This window comes from Alligator sinensis, unplaced genomic scaffold, assembly GCF_000455745.1.
Source record: "Alligator sinensis unplaced genomic scaffold, ASM45574v1 scaffold347_1, whole genome shotgun sequence".
NCBI lineage: Eukaryota > Metazoa > Chordata > Crocodylia > Alligatoridae > Alligator > Alligator sinensis.
Window position 1 is genome coordinate 347,364 of NW_005841922.1, and position 14,870 is coordinate 362,233.

Here is a 14,870-nt window from a genome sequence, read left to right on the forward strand (position 1 = left end):
GTTTTTTTGTGCATTCACATGTGACCCAATAGCATAACTAAGGGTGAGTGAGACAGGCACCAGCCCTATGAACTGATTTAGGAGAGATGCCAAAATCATCTCCCACCTCTTTGGAGCCATGGCCCAACAGCAAAAGCAGCCTCACAACTTTTGCTTTTGCAGCAACAGCTAGTGCATCGATACTGTGCTGCTGCTGCTTTAAGAGCAAAAGCCAGGGTGGGCAGAGCACACAGCCATGGCACCTGGAGACTGGGTAAGACTCTTGCACACACACCCCTCATTACCCCCACCTCATTACCTATGTATAACCCCCCAGTTTCATAACCTATGCATAATTTCCCCACCCTCACACAGTCTCCCACAGGGTCTGCCCAGGGCAAAACTCTGCTCGTTACACCATAGGTGTGACCAACTTACCAATAACAGACATACGTTTCCTATCGCTGTTGAAGTCTAGGATGGCAAGTACATCATAAGTTCTTTCAATCCCCATTTCACTTATGGTAATTGTATTCTGAGTTCGCGACAGAAAAACAAAGCCAAAGTTTCTGGCTGCTGTTACCAAGGCCCCTTCATCTGGGGAGGCTGCTTGATAGTTGAGCTCACCTATATTATTGAAACAGTGAAAAAAGAAGAAAGCCATATTTGAGCAATTCACTTATGCCTCTAGTTAAGTTGGGGCCATTTGATATGAACTGAATCAGTGCACTTCTTGTTTCCATTTACACAAGCAGAATACTCACCATTAGAAACTTCTACCATCACTGTGTGACAGATTGCAAGCAGAAAAAAGAATTGGCGAACTTCAGGGTCCTTTCCAGACCTGATTTGTTCTATCAGATAATGATCATAAAAGGAGAGCTTCCCATCAGCATACATGTTCCAGCTAAAATCAACTTGCTGGATAAGGAAAACACAAACAGATTCTCAGGTGAATGCAATTACTTTGAGCTAAAAGAAAGCTCACTTTAGCAGAAAATAAAAACATAACAAACCAAAACCAAACATCTGAATTTCACCACCGCTCTCTCAAACCCACATGGATAGTGAAATAAGTAAACCAACCTACCTCTGTACAATGTTGAGGTTGCCCCGATTCATCCCTGTAATCTCCTGTAATGGAAACAACAGGAATCTAAGTGCTTGAAAGGTATCTGAAGCCTTAAAAAGGTAAACAGCAACATCTGCAAATTCCCAAACAAAAATATCGTAAATTCTGTAGGTTCCTATTTTTATACCAATTGCTGTAGCCCCAGTTTTACAGTGCCTATAACATGAGAATTTCCAAGCCTGCATTCACTGAAGTCAACAAAAAAGCCCCATTGGGTGTGTCTACACATGCATTACATCCAGGAGCAGTTTAGTTGCAAGTAAACTACTCGCGAATAAACACTCCCAGGCAGGCATCTACACGTGTAGAGAAGCAGGAGCAGATTTGCTGCTAATGGCAACAAACCACTCTTGCTTCCTGGGGACCTGCAATGGGCCCCTGCTGCCACCAGGGGGTGCTAGCCCAGGGACTGGCAGAGAGCCTGGGCCAGAGACAGCTGTCTCCTGGCCAGGACTGAGACATTGCTCCCTGCCCCTGGGGGGGTTGCCTGCTGCTGGGGTGGGGACAATGGCCCCCTGTCCCAGCAGCAGGGAGCTCCCAGCCCCAGCTCCCTGATCAGGGAAGGGGACTTGGGGAGAGCTTCAGGTGAGAGGCAGGTCCCAGTCCCCTGCCCCAGTCTGCTGGTGGGCAGCTAGCAATGAGATGGATAAGGGTAAGGATCTCCCAGCACTGGCCCTGCGACTGCAGATCCAGCTCTGGAGGTAAGGCTCTCCCAGCCCCTGTTCCCCAACTGTGATCTCAGAGCAGGGGGTTTGGAGTTCCCTGCTGCTGGGGCAGGGGGACATGGTCCCAGCCCAGGCTCCGGTGGCGGAGCCTGCCTCAGCAGCAGGCAGCTCCTGGGGGCAGGGAGCAATCTCCTGTCCCCTGGTGGCTGGCTTACCGAGAAGAGATTTGCTCCTAGTCAGGTGTCTATATGAGCGCTACTGCGCAGTTAGTAATCACAAGTAAGTTTGCTACTTGCATTTGCAGGTAGCAAATTTACTCATGATTAGCAAGGTTTACTAAACAGTAAGCATGTGCATGTGTAGATGCACATGCTTACTGCCGAGTAAACTACACCACTTTGCAGTAAAGCATCTCGTATAGACACACCAAGTGTCTTCAAAAAGAGGCAAAGTTTCACACACATTTATATCCAAGCGGTGAGAGGACCTGATATTTTGTTTCAGTCCAAGTTCTGGTATTTGAAACGCTTTCCTTTCAGAAGGACAATAAAAAAAAAAATTAGCGCTTCCTCAAACCAAAGTCCTGGAGGAGGGGGGAATATTTCCAGTTAGTTGAAATATTGTGCTCTGGTTTTGGCTTTTAAAACATTTGATCATAAACATGTTTTTAATTGGTTTCTAAATGACTTCTCCTTTCATCCCTCTTCCCCCGCATCCCAAAATGGAACATTTCTGCAAAATGTTTGGATTTTGGTGAATTGACATTTTCTAACTAAAATGCATTTATTGAAAAACAAAAAACAGAACTTCAACCAGTTCCACTCAGTACTGACCTAAATCCCAGAAAAAACCCTACATTCCACGGACAAAGCAGGAGGTGACACCAGCGGGGATCCCACGGCCAATCCAGAGCATGGAGCTGTGAGATGGTAACAATTCTCTTTTCTGATTTTGAGGTTTTTAAATGTCTGTGTATTTTGCATTGCAACTTTGGGCAAAAAGTCCTCCCAGAATAGTTTACCCTGAATCAGGCAGAGCAGTGCTTGTACCACCAGGGTAAAGACACATGGACATTTTCATCTTTCCCAAAAAAGAAGAACTTGGCTGAAGCAGATTATGTCTTAGCAAAACGTTTTGGCTTAGATCAGTGGTTCTCAACTGGTGGTGCTGTCATGGACAGGTGGAACTCCCCTTGTGCAGGCAGACTGGGAAGGGCTGCAGCACATGTGCATGCTTCTGTTTGGATTAGGGTCATCTGATAAACCTAAAGCAGGCAGAAGGGCGCAGTCCTGCTACACTGCCTTCCTGGTCTGATCCTGAACAGCATCTTCCAGAAACAACTGACCTGTGTGCTTCTGTTTCTAGGAGAGTGTTGGAAACAGACTGGAAAGGGCTGCAGCAAAGTAGGTGCTCATGCCTCCTTTAAACTCATCTGGCAGCACCCCAGTTGAAATCCACTGAGGTGAGCACAGGCAGCATGACAGTGGCTCTCAAGCAGGGTACCACCAAATTCAGAAATTATGGAGGGTTTTATGAACAATGAGAACCACTGCCTTTGATGAAACATAATATCTTGGTATCCTACTATTTAATTAAAAATGTTCTGACCAACAGTTCTGTAGAGGCATAGGCCAAGCATATGAAGTCTGGGAGCAAATGCATTGACTCTCAGTTCCTTTCTACTGAAAAGTACAGGAGCTTCAGAAGTTCTGCTTGCAAGAATCCCTCTGCTAATTAAGAATGCAAGAATCCTTTTGGCAGGCAGGTCACAAATTAGCCCTATGCCCTCCCCAAACACAACTCCAATCCCCTTTTCTCAGCCCCATCTACTACTCTGCTTTCTGAGCTATCTGCCACTGTGCTGCTCGTCTCCTCCCCGATCTGCCACGTGCCCCACACAGAGGCTGCTCAAGCCACTTGTGGCATGCGCTGCAGGCTGGCCACCCTTGGGTGGGAGGATTTTGCTGACTAGATCATCATTAAAAAAACCCCAGAGTATCCTGTAAGGAAGGGGAAGTGTTTTGTTCCTGAAGTCCAAAGCATCACTGCCTTTCCTTCAACCACACACAAGCTAGGAGTCTGGGAAATCCCAAGTTCAGCATCCCTTCAACCCAACAAGACCTTGGTCTTTATGGAAGTGAAAGGTGCCATACAGCCATTGGAGAGTTCAGAATGGCAGTTTCTTGCCTACCTTCTCTAACCATGTAACAGTTCTCTTATTATCACGGGCCCTCAATGGCATTTGTTATAAAAGGCTAAAAAAACCAGTGGTACAACAGTGGCAGCCTGAACTTACCATACATTTGCCCATTTATGCAACATTTTTTGAACGTCATGATGTTCTGTGTGAGCGTTCCCGTCTTATCTGAGAAGATATAGTGGATCTGTCCAAGCTGCTCATTCAAAGTGGTGGTTCTGGCCTTTGCAGCTGTATCCTTTTCAGGGTAATACATTTGCAGGTCCCAGTTTATAAAGTAGCTTTGGCCCAAACGAATCACTTCAACACTGAGCAAAGTAAAGAATCTTCTGACAGGTGACTGTATATTTTAAAGCATTGGGGTTTTATTAAATCTGCAAAGCTCTGAATAAGTTTTCAAGGATGCTAGTGGAGCAAGCGACCAGTGTTGTCTAATTTTTTGGATTTTAACACACCAGATAAAATACTAGTTTTATATTTCAAACAAGGAAGGTAGAGACTACTTGAGACAATGATTCAGAGTGTGTACCTCAGTTTAACAACCCTGTAGCAGTCAAAAAAAAAAAAGAGGCACAGGAGTATCCAGGACTCTGCAGTGGGAGTGCTGCTACCACATCATTGGAGTCACAATTATGTCCAAGAGTAGGATTTGAAGTACAGAAAATATGTCAGCTGAAGGATAATTAGGACATAGACTAAAAGCTAAGATAAAAATAAACCTACTGAAGTTGTACAGAGTAGTAAGCTATTTTTTTCTTTTAATGTTGAGGTCTAGAAGGCATTAATGAAAATTCAACACGGGGCCTAATCTTGCAAGCAGTTTCCTCCACATTCTTAAAAGAACTGCAGAAATAACTAGATACTGAAGAAAATACTAGTGGATCTGGTTTCTAGTTTTACAAAGCATACATACCAGGGGAGTTCATGTTTAGGGTTACTACTGAAAAATAACTTTCTATTCCAAAAGCATCTTTTAAAAAATAAATGATGCTCTGTAAAATCTCCAAGACAAAACATTAATGGTCACGTACTAATGCCATCCATAAAAACCTGATTTAAACTAGATTCAGTATTATGCCAGTCCTAGTCACATGTTCAGATCTCCAGCCACTTAAGCCTGATGCTATGAAAACAAAACGGTCTAGTGGTTTGTACATTCATATCTTGAGTCAAGGTTGCCCATTACAACTACACAGTGCTAATTATTTTCCCTTAAAATATCAATAAAAGGAAAACTGGACAAACACATCATCCTTTCGGGAAGAGAAATGTTAGAGAAAACCTTAGGAAATTGAAACTCGCTTCATTTCACCTTTTAATCAACCACAGTTTCAATATTTTAAATGCAAAGACATGTATTTACCTCACATATAGGGAAATGGGAACCATGGTGTTGAGAACAATGATGTACCCCCAAAAGTTAAGGAAGCCACGGTAAGGAGGGCTATAGTTTTGTCCATCATAGAGGTACCAAGAAGAATTGCCGATCTGCTGCTCCCAATAAGTGTGTCCAATAGCAAGACCAGCTGACAGCAGGATAAGGAGAACAAAGATCTAGAACATAAAAAAGATCACTCGTGACACTTCCAAAGGGCAGCCTCACTTCCTAGGCTGGATCTCATCTGTAAGCTTTCTGAAGAAGTTTCTCCTAAGACACTCAGCTCTCCAGTGCTTGAGATGAGAACATTAGTTCATTTTAGTAAAAAGGGAGGTGGGGGTGGAAATCCATCAGCTAAACTAGTTCCCTCTGAATGACTGATTTTAAAAAGGGACACTTGCCAAGATGCCAATTAATTAAAAACCACTCCCTTGTCTGCCCTTAGTAAGATATTAAAACAGGTTTCACTACAAAGCCATGTATATCTGAACTGAACATTTTTAAAAGTCTAATTTTTACATTTTACTTTCTCCAGAACCCCTGCCCCCCAAAAAACCAACAAAAAAACCAAGCTCTAACTCAGTGAAGGGTCTGGAATGCAAATATTCTTCAGTTTTCAGATTGAAATTAATGTTACCTTCCTATTTGCAGCCTAGGATTCCAACACTACAGATGAATGTTAAAAAAACCCCAACAACAAAAAACCTATTGGATCCAAAATAGTATTACTTACCTGAAACGTTAGGAACCTGAATACAAGAGTTCTGTCCTCAAAACTCCAGCCTATTAGATGCCTATACTCAAAGGCAGTGTTTCTCAACCCATGGGTCATGACCCAAAAGTGGGTCGTGAGAATATATGAAAGGGTTGCAAACAAACTTTAAAAAAACAGATCAACAAATTGTAAAAATGGGTTAAAAAGCATTGAAAATGGTGGTTTTTCCCTTGCAGGCTGTCAGAGTTCCAGGGGGGGCAGGGGGCAGTGGGTCAGGGGTGAATGGCACAGGGTAAGGACCAGCTATCAATGTTTACAAATGGGTCCTGGCACAAAAAGGTTGAGAACCACTGCTCTAAGGCGCACAGATTCCCAGACGTTTAGAGCTGGAAGGGACCTGTAAGCATCTACATTTTACCGGTAAAGTCCCTTAAGCATCTAAAGCTCTGGTTCTGCACATGCTCCATCATGGCAGAGCATGATATTTAGCCCATGTCTAAACCTGACTATAACCTTCACATTAAGCTGCCTCTGCGCAAACCCCACCAGAATCCAATCAAGCAGGAACAGTCTATCACATATGCACCTGAAGGATTTAGTTTAGTAAATACAGTGGCCACTTTCACTTTCTTCAAAACAGGGTAAGGTGTTGTGATTAAAGCACCCAGAAACGTCCTGCTCACTGCTAAGGGAGTTCCAACTTAAGTTTCTCTTGACCTAATCACTGGTGTGGGACAAGTGGCTCTCTTCACTCCTCAAGTTGCAGCTATTCCTCTTGGCAGCAAGAGATTCAAAGTTCCTGGGGCAAGATGCAGAAGCAAGACTCTCCAGCCTACTGATAAGGGCACTCACCGGGCAAGAAAGAAACTAGGGTTCTGGTCCCTGCTCCAAAGGGACCAGAGGGGTGGAGATGCCCAGAATAGCCTATGGCTTTGTGGTTAAAATATGCTTCGCGATGGAGGAAACAAGCTTTCCATGAGAAACTTCTTTACTTTGTCATTTTTTCTCCTGTAGATAAATCCACGTGTAGCCTTCACATAGATTGACTTTTAAGGTTGGTTGCCCAAAGTTAGTTCAGAATTTATGCCATAGCATTTCTGTCTATGAATAATGACTATTCAAACTGGCCATGAGAGGACAATAATCCCAGTCTGAACTTCAAAAATGTGAAATGAACAACCATGCAAAATTAAATAAAGCGTGTTACCGTGTAAACCATGTAGTTCATAAGGGAGTCAATTTTAGTTCTTTTAAATCTGGTCTTTCCGCTGTTTTTCATTATTTTTGTGTCTGCTCCTAAAAATAGGGGAAAAAAAGTAGAGACATCAAGTGTGGTAATTACTCGCTAAAAAAAACATTACTGGCACAACTTCACAGCCATGGTTTTGGTCCAGTTCTTGCAGGGTACAAACATGGAGCCCTAGCCTGCAGTGTGCTGAGCAGTCAGGACTCGGAAGAGGCACACAGCAATGGGACCTGAAGGCCCAAAACACCTTGTAAAGCCCAGTTCTTTAAGGTCCAATCCCTCATGCAGGTGCTGTGATTGAAGTTACCAGAAGTTCCCTGTGCTGGGTACTTACTAAATGGAGCCTTTGTCTTTTATCAGCTGACCTTATTGTACTCAACTCATGTTATATGTTTATGCATTATATACATACCTGCAAATACAACCACTCCATGACAGTAGTCAGTATTCCTGATTTTACAGCCACGTAACAAAATTTTATCGGCATCCAACGGATAACTCATGTTTCTCCAGACTAAGGTTCCTGTAAACTTATCTAGTCGGTTATTGGGTTCTTCACATTCGATTAAACCTAACAAAACAAATGCACATGTTTGGACATAGAATAGAAATGTACATGTTACTGGACAGTGTACAAGATTTTAGTTTATTCCTCCTGCAGACATGCTCAAAGTCCATTACAACAAGTAACATTTTAAAGTGGGTTTTCTGAATGGAACATTTGTTTGAAACCAAGTGCACAGATACTCAGCCCTGTATTGCAGTGTATTTTTAATATGGCAGAGTCCTTGATATTTTTATAAATTTAATCCAAAGACTGCAAATGCATAGTAGCAGTATTACCTTTCTACATTAGCTATGCTATAGCAACTCCTCGTAAGGGGGCTTTCAGATGATATTTCTGTTGTTTCTCAAGCCTTGACCACAGTATGCAAAGTATAGGAATGAAAGTCTCTCCTACTGGATCATGTATGCTCCAAGCTGTGTTGCTCAAAACGGCATCAAATGAAGCTTTATTTCTGAGACATAAGTGACATGCACAGGTGTGCATATACCCCAAGTAAAAATATGCTTCAATTTTATACTTTTTGAAACATTCTGGCTTTTCTTTGATCTTGCAAACTTTTGGCCCAAAGGTTACAGCAATTTATCTTACTGTCTTTTGTAACCTTAGTTTTGTGAAATTCATTTATTGCTCTTGCGTATTCTAGGATTGGCTTGGCCAGGTCTTTCTGCATTTGTCTCCAAATTGACATTTCGGATTACAAGGTGTTTATGAACTATTGCACAGAAATCCAGTTTCCACTAATAATTGAACAAAAAGTGGGTGACTGCATACAGACTGACAGACAAATCGGCAAGCAATGGGCAAGTGACAGCAAAAAACTTCTATGATATCAAGCTGTCATGCAGCACTTTTCAAGGGACAGTACCTCTAGTCCTGCTTCACAGATAGGGAAACTGAGGCAGACAGGCTAATTGCATGGGTGGAAACAGAATCTGGGCTTTCTATTTTAATCTACTGCTCTCTGCAGGAGACAACGCTGTCTCTTTACTATTCACTTATCTCTATTGCAAGCCCGTTCAAAATACAATGTTTAATTCTAATGTCAAGTATTTGCAAGTCCAAGACTGCTGGAAGAGCTCCACTAAAAGAATAAATCTTTCTCTCAGGAAGGGAAATAGGATATTTGGAAAACGGAATACTTTATCTTTACACAGATGGATTATAATGGGGAATATTCAAAAACGCTTAGAAACTGGACATATCAATAAATTCTTTTCACATCCCCTGCCCAAAAAAGTCACAGTAGCAAGTGTTAGATAAGGATCCCTATTTTGGTCCACTAAGTAGGGAACAGCATGTCTGTGACTAACATGAAATGCTGCTGAGCAAAATATAAAATTATTTCAGTCAAATCTGTTGCTTGTTTTTATATCAATATGTAGCACAAAGAATGCATGCAACAGCTCAGCTAGAGCTCAAGGATTTAATATTATTATAAATGGTTTGAGCTATGCTTAAATAGTAGTAAAGACAGCAAAGAGTGCTCATACAAACCGTCAAATCTTGCCAAGGCACTTTCTTCCTGGAGATATCTGTCTGTTACCTCAAGTGACATTTTGAACTTTAAGTTTGTTTCACTAAAAGAAAAAAAGGTTGTCCATTTTACCAAGGCCTGAGAAATGAAGAAAATTTGAAGTAATAGGAACAAAATTCACTATGGGAAACTGGATGATCATGTTTCAGGTATTTTGAGCTCACCTACATTACCAGGCAAACATACTGACAAAACAATATATTTGCTGACAAAAAATCATGTTATTAAATTTCCCCACAAACTGCATGGCTTATTCTACAAATACATATACCAAATATATACTTCTTCTGGAATATTACTAGCACTCAAGTGTGAAAACTCTGGCAAGATCTTCAATTCAGATTTCTATTTCCCAATAAAATAATTGCAAGGCAGAGCAAGCACATGCCTTGCACAGTTCAAACAAGGAAAAACCAAATAATGCAACAGTCACTCAAGCAATGCAAAGCAGAATATTCCATGTTGTGCCTATGAGCTTACACTTCACTAATAGCAGAGTTACAGCACAACTGCGATAATATTCAAAGGAAAAAATAGTTTATTGTATTCTTCTATTAAAGTCCTTTGTTGCAGAAACAAACTGTTGTAAAACCAGTTCTCAACAGCTTGGTTCTTCCCTCATCTTGATAATTTTATGTTGATTAAAAAAAAAAGGCAGGGGATCATATTACACTGGGGTGGGCAATTATTTCGGGCGGAGGGCCGCTTACTGAGTTTTGGCAAGCCATCGAGGGCTGCATGACAGGCAGCCCAGGGCAGATAAATATTAATTTTCTATATTTTTTAGGGGCCCCGTGGGCTGGATACAGTGGCCTGGCAGGCCACATCCAGCCCCCGGGCTGCATTTTGCCCAACCCTGTATTACAGTAATAAAGCAGAGATTTGGAAGTTTCTATTTAATGGAAATTTCCATATTCCCTGACATTTCTTCCTGTACATTTCATAGGTTCAGCTTGTTCGTCATCTTCCACATATTTGTGCTTGTCCACTCAGCTTCTAAATTACATCACTGAAAATAAAAAACGGAAGCTAATACTGCAATAAAGGATAAGGCTAATCATGATGATGATTATGGTATGAGAGAAGCTGCTTAGTGCCACTGGTTTCCTAATGCTTGAGAACGCTGTTAAAAACTGAAGTAGAATCTAAAATTCAACTACCGACAAAAGCTCTAATGGAGAAAACCAAAACATGCTCCTTTGCACTTGCCTAGAATTCAAAAGGCACCTGGATTTTAACAATTACATAGATTTTCAGGGACTCTCAAAGATCACAGGAAGTTGCATGGTGAAATCAAAGCAAGGTTTGCTTTACAAATCACTAGACATCCACTGTATCATATTGCAAAGACCACATACTTGCATAAAGGAGCAGACAGCAGGGCAGGGTGGCACTTAAGATCAACTCATTCGGAGAGTACTTGACAAATTAGGCTGTAGCCTATGAAAACTAAAAGCTCATGCCTCTCTCAATGACTTGGATCTCTAAGGCTGCCTCTCCATGCGCTAATTAGTTTGCATGCTAATTAGAACATGTGAGAGCAGACTTGATAAACTGAGTCTGCTCTGACATGTTCCAGTTTGAATGCAAACAACACTGTCACATGTATTAAGCACCCCCAGGTTTCAAAATGGCTGTGGGCGCACTTTAACTAAGACTCATTCTATGAAGTTTAGTTAAAGCGCCCCTGCAGCCGTTTTGAAATGTGTGGGGCTTAATACATGTGACATTGAGCCATTTTCATTAAAGTGGCTGCCTGGGAACTGCTCTAATTAAAATGCGCCCCCCACCACTGCCAAGCAGGTGTATATGCAACTTAAAATACCACCTTTCCCTGCCTTCTGCCTAATTTCAGGTTAACGTGGCTAACTACCTCTCTCGTTTACATAAAAGCTCAACTGCTAGATTTTAGTACCTGTTACTTGCAAACATAATGTCATCTAAGGTCTTCCTAAACCAGCTTCATTTTAGAGTCATCAAATATATTTATTGTTAAAACAAGTACTACCCATACCGCAGACCAGGCAAATTGTTGGTCATTAATGGACAGGTCTTTAAACTATGACTCCGAAAATAATACAACCAAAGACAAAGCATAATATGCATTTTTGTGCTTTTCCCATTAAAACAAAAATAGCATCTATGGAATCCAGTAAGTCTTACCCATCTAGTTCAGCCGTCTCTACGTAACAAAGGCTGTTCGGTTCCGAGCTGGACAGCAGCAGAATGTCAGCCTAGGCAAAACACCACGATTAATAAATACAGGGCAACCCGCACAATCCAAAACTCCAGACATGGAATGAATCTTAAAGGCACTTACAGGGACAAAGGAGTTTTTCTTCAAACGTAAGACATCACCAACTTTAATGTCTTTCCACTTTGTATCTTTGAACCTGCATGTCAAAATAACTTAATGATTACTATTATTCTTTTAGTACAGTATGTACATAAACCTTGAAATATTCCTTGTTTCCCAATAGACTATTTCAGTGTCGATAACTAAGCCTTGCATCTTTCGAGACTTTTTAGAAGCTGCAATTCAGAAGGGCTTTTTCATTTAAAAAGAAAAAACATCATTCAAATCTCTTCCTCTCTAACCAAAGAAACAGATTTAGTTTTATCATACTATTTTAAGGGTTGTTTTTTTCAAACTACCAATTGTTTATGGGTAATTCACTTTAACTGCAAACAGGAGTTACACATAAAAATATATAAACACTTAAGAACAGAAGCCTAAATCTATAACTCTTAGTATGCAAGAATAATTAGTAAGACCTGAACAAATATTGCTTTCAAAGTTCAAGCAAGAATTGTACAATACCTTGCTTCCTTGATAACATCACATGTCCGGTTATTAACTTCATTATCCATTCTATGGCGAGCCTTAAAGTGGGAAGGTGGAGATAAAGTGTTCTCATTACATATATAGATATATATTACAAAATTAAGAACAAACTCTATGTCAATATGAAGAAAAAGTTTCTTACAACATCATCCACTAGGTCTTTGATTGCAGTTATTCCAAGAACCAGGAGTAAAGGCACTAGTGTTGTGTACCATGACAGAGTAGTTATTTGAGGAATTGCCTGCAAAAAAATTGTTGAATTCAAAGTTTATTTTGGACATTAAAATGCAACATTCTTACCCTATCAGCAAAGAAATAGTTACTAAGCTGGGTCTGTAAATGTGAGTTTAAAAAAATTCAATAGATAAATAATTAAGGAACATCCCCGCTAGTGAATAAAGGGAAAAATACCAGTAGTAAGATTAACAGTAATTATTTGTATTACATCAGCACTTAAGAGCCCCAGGAATACAGCAGAAAGCCTATGTGCTAGGTGCTGCACATAAAGCATTGAGATGGTATCTCCCTCAGAGTTCAAAATCCAGTAATTCCAGTAATTGCAAGTAATTCCAAGCCAGGAACACAAGATATAAATCTAAATACAAGCTAAAGCAATTAATGGAACAGTGTACTTTGTCTAATGCACATATTAAAAGGCACTAGATTTTTTTCAGAAGTTTACCTGGAGTAGTTTATAAAATCATGTGTAGTTTCATGCTGCAGTGAATCATGTCAGATATTCAGCTGCACTACCAAGCCAGTCAAATAATTTTTATAATCCTCTCTACTAAACAATTAACTATGTTTTACCTGTAAAATAAGAAGAATCAGGAAATAGAAGTTGGCTGCTCTTTTAAACTGCTCAAGTAGATTCAAGGGTAAAAAGGTGATTGGATTGTACTTGTAGGTCTTAATTGCATTCCCCTGTAGAAAAGAGAAGTAAAGCATCATTCCAAATAGCAACACATACATTAATAGACACGTCTGCAATCCAACTGGCGTGTCATAAGGCAGTATGCTTGGAATTGCCTCTGCTAATGGCTGAGAGAATGACATGATTATACAGCCAGTTTAAGATGGATCGTTGTCTTGATCAAGGTAAAGTGCACAGGCAGTTTAGCTAGTATTCTTTTCGAAATCTACCCATTTAAAAACTTAAATTCTAGCAATCTTTTAAAAAGAAAATGATCAATAATGCTGTGCAAATCAAAGACCTAGGAAAGGAATATGCAACCTTTCACCTCTAGGTGACTCCTTCAAACGCAGCCCAGGACAATTCCAGATGAGAAATCACTGCTGCCTGCTGGCTATTTAATGCTTTAATTGCACCCCTGCAAGAAAAGCAGGGAAAAAAACTGCGTAACTAGCCATATATAATCATTCCAGAATGATTTGGTCTCTGTGGCTAAATACAAATGTTCCAAAAAGGTAAAAAAAAGTCCTTGGCAGAAGTACTATATTACACTTTATTTAAAAACACTATACGTTAGAGGGGGAATGAACCAAACAGGCATTCACCACTTGGTGGGGGGATGCTCGGTGCCTGCCTGAACTGGCCAGGGCCAGCAGGTGGGAGACGCTATGGCATGCCTCCCAGGAAACTACTCGAGTAGCCCCTCTCCCCAGCCCCGCCAGCTGGGGATTGCAAACATCAGCTGGGAGTGTGGAGGGCCCCCCCTCTCCCAGGGCTAACTGGGGTCTCGGGGGTAGAGGGCCAGATCTGTATGGCGGAGGGGGCTCCCCTCTCCCCCAGCCTCTTGACAGCTGCAGTGAGGAGCTGCTGCATGGGGTTGCCTGGCTCGGCTTCTTGCCGTGCTGGGACCTGGAGTCAGGGGGAGGGGGGCCCTGCTGCACAGACCCAGCCAGGCTCCCCCCGCCCCCCAAGACCCCAGCCAGCAAGCTGTGGAGGGGCACCCTTGTGGCAGGGGGGATCCCATTCCCCCCCAGCCCCAGTTCCCAGCACGACAAAAAGCCAGTTTAGACAGCCCCATGCTGCAGCTTCTGGCTGCTGTTGTTAGGAGGCTTGGGCAGACAAGGACCCTCCCCAAAGCTTGCTGGTTGGGGTCTCAGGAGGGTCCCAGCCAGTTCCACACGGCAGGGGGGCTCCCTTCCCCTCTGCCCTAGCCTCTTGACAGCTGTAGCCAGGAACTGAAATATGGGACTACCTGGACCAGCTTTTTACCACACCAGGAACTGGGGCTGGGGAGGAAGGGAGGTCCCCACCACAGGGATCCAGCCTCCACCGAGAACCAAGCTTGCAAGATCGTGGAGGAGGAAGGAGCTGCACGGCAGAGAAGCTCCATTTCCCCACCCCACCCAGCTGCACGGGGAGGAGACAGAGTACGTTCAGGTACTCACCAGGGCAGACAAGCACTGGTTATGACTAGCAAGTTGCCCAATGAGAGGCCCCTAGGATGGCAGCAGAATGCAACCTATACTGAAGTACGATGGATATGGTAAAGATGTTCAAAAAAGCACTCCAACCTAAAGCACTTTAGTTTAATACCACATCCATTGAGAGTTAACTTAGAGTGGGATCCACCATTTTAAGATGCTTTAAGTGCCATTAACCTCTGTTCTGTTATGGCTTTCTGTACAGGCTTTCTGCACA

The 14,870-nt window shown here is 42.0% G+C and overlaps 1 protein-coding gene across 2 annotated transcripts in view; it reads right to left on the minus strand.

The window, feature by feature from the left end:
* Nucleotides 1-14,870, minus strand: part of ATP8B1 (ATPase phospholipid transporting 8B1) — a 100,319-nt gene that overhangs the window by 20,864 nt on the left and 64,585 nt on the right. For both annotated transcript variants that reach the window (XM_006019093.3, XM_025198456.1), the window contains exons 4-16: nt 13,070-13,183; nt 12,402-12,500; nt 12,236-12,297; nt 11,735-11,807; nt 11,578-11,648; nt 9,375-9,457; nt 7,725-7,883; nt 7,274-7,362; nt 5,337-5,527; nt 4,073-4,281; nt 1,070-1,113; nt 744-900; nt 418-606 (exon numbers count right to left, since the gene is read on the minus strand). In XM_006019093.3, the coding sequence (XP_006019155.1) occupies nt 418-606; nt 744-900; nt 1,070-1,113; nt 4,073-4,281; nt 5,337-5,527; nt 7,274-7,362; nt 7,725-7,883; nt 9,375-9,457; nt 11,578-11,648; nt 11,735-11,807; nt 12,236-12,297; nt 12,402-12,500; nt 13,070-13,183 (1,540 nt within the window). The remainder of the gene's footprint in view (nt 1-417; nt 607-743; nt 901-1,069; nt 1,114-4,072; nt 4,282-5,336; nt 5,528-7,273; nt 7,363-7,724; nt 7,884-9,374; nt 9,458-11,577; nt 11,649-11,734; nt 11,808-12,235; nt 12,298-12,401; nt 12,501-13,069; nt 13,184-14,870) is intronic.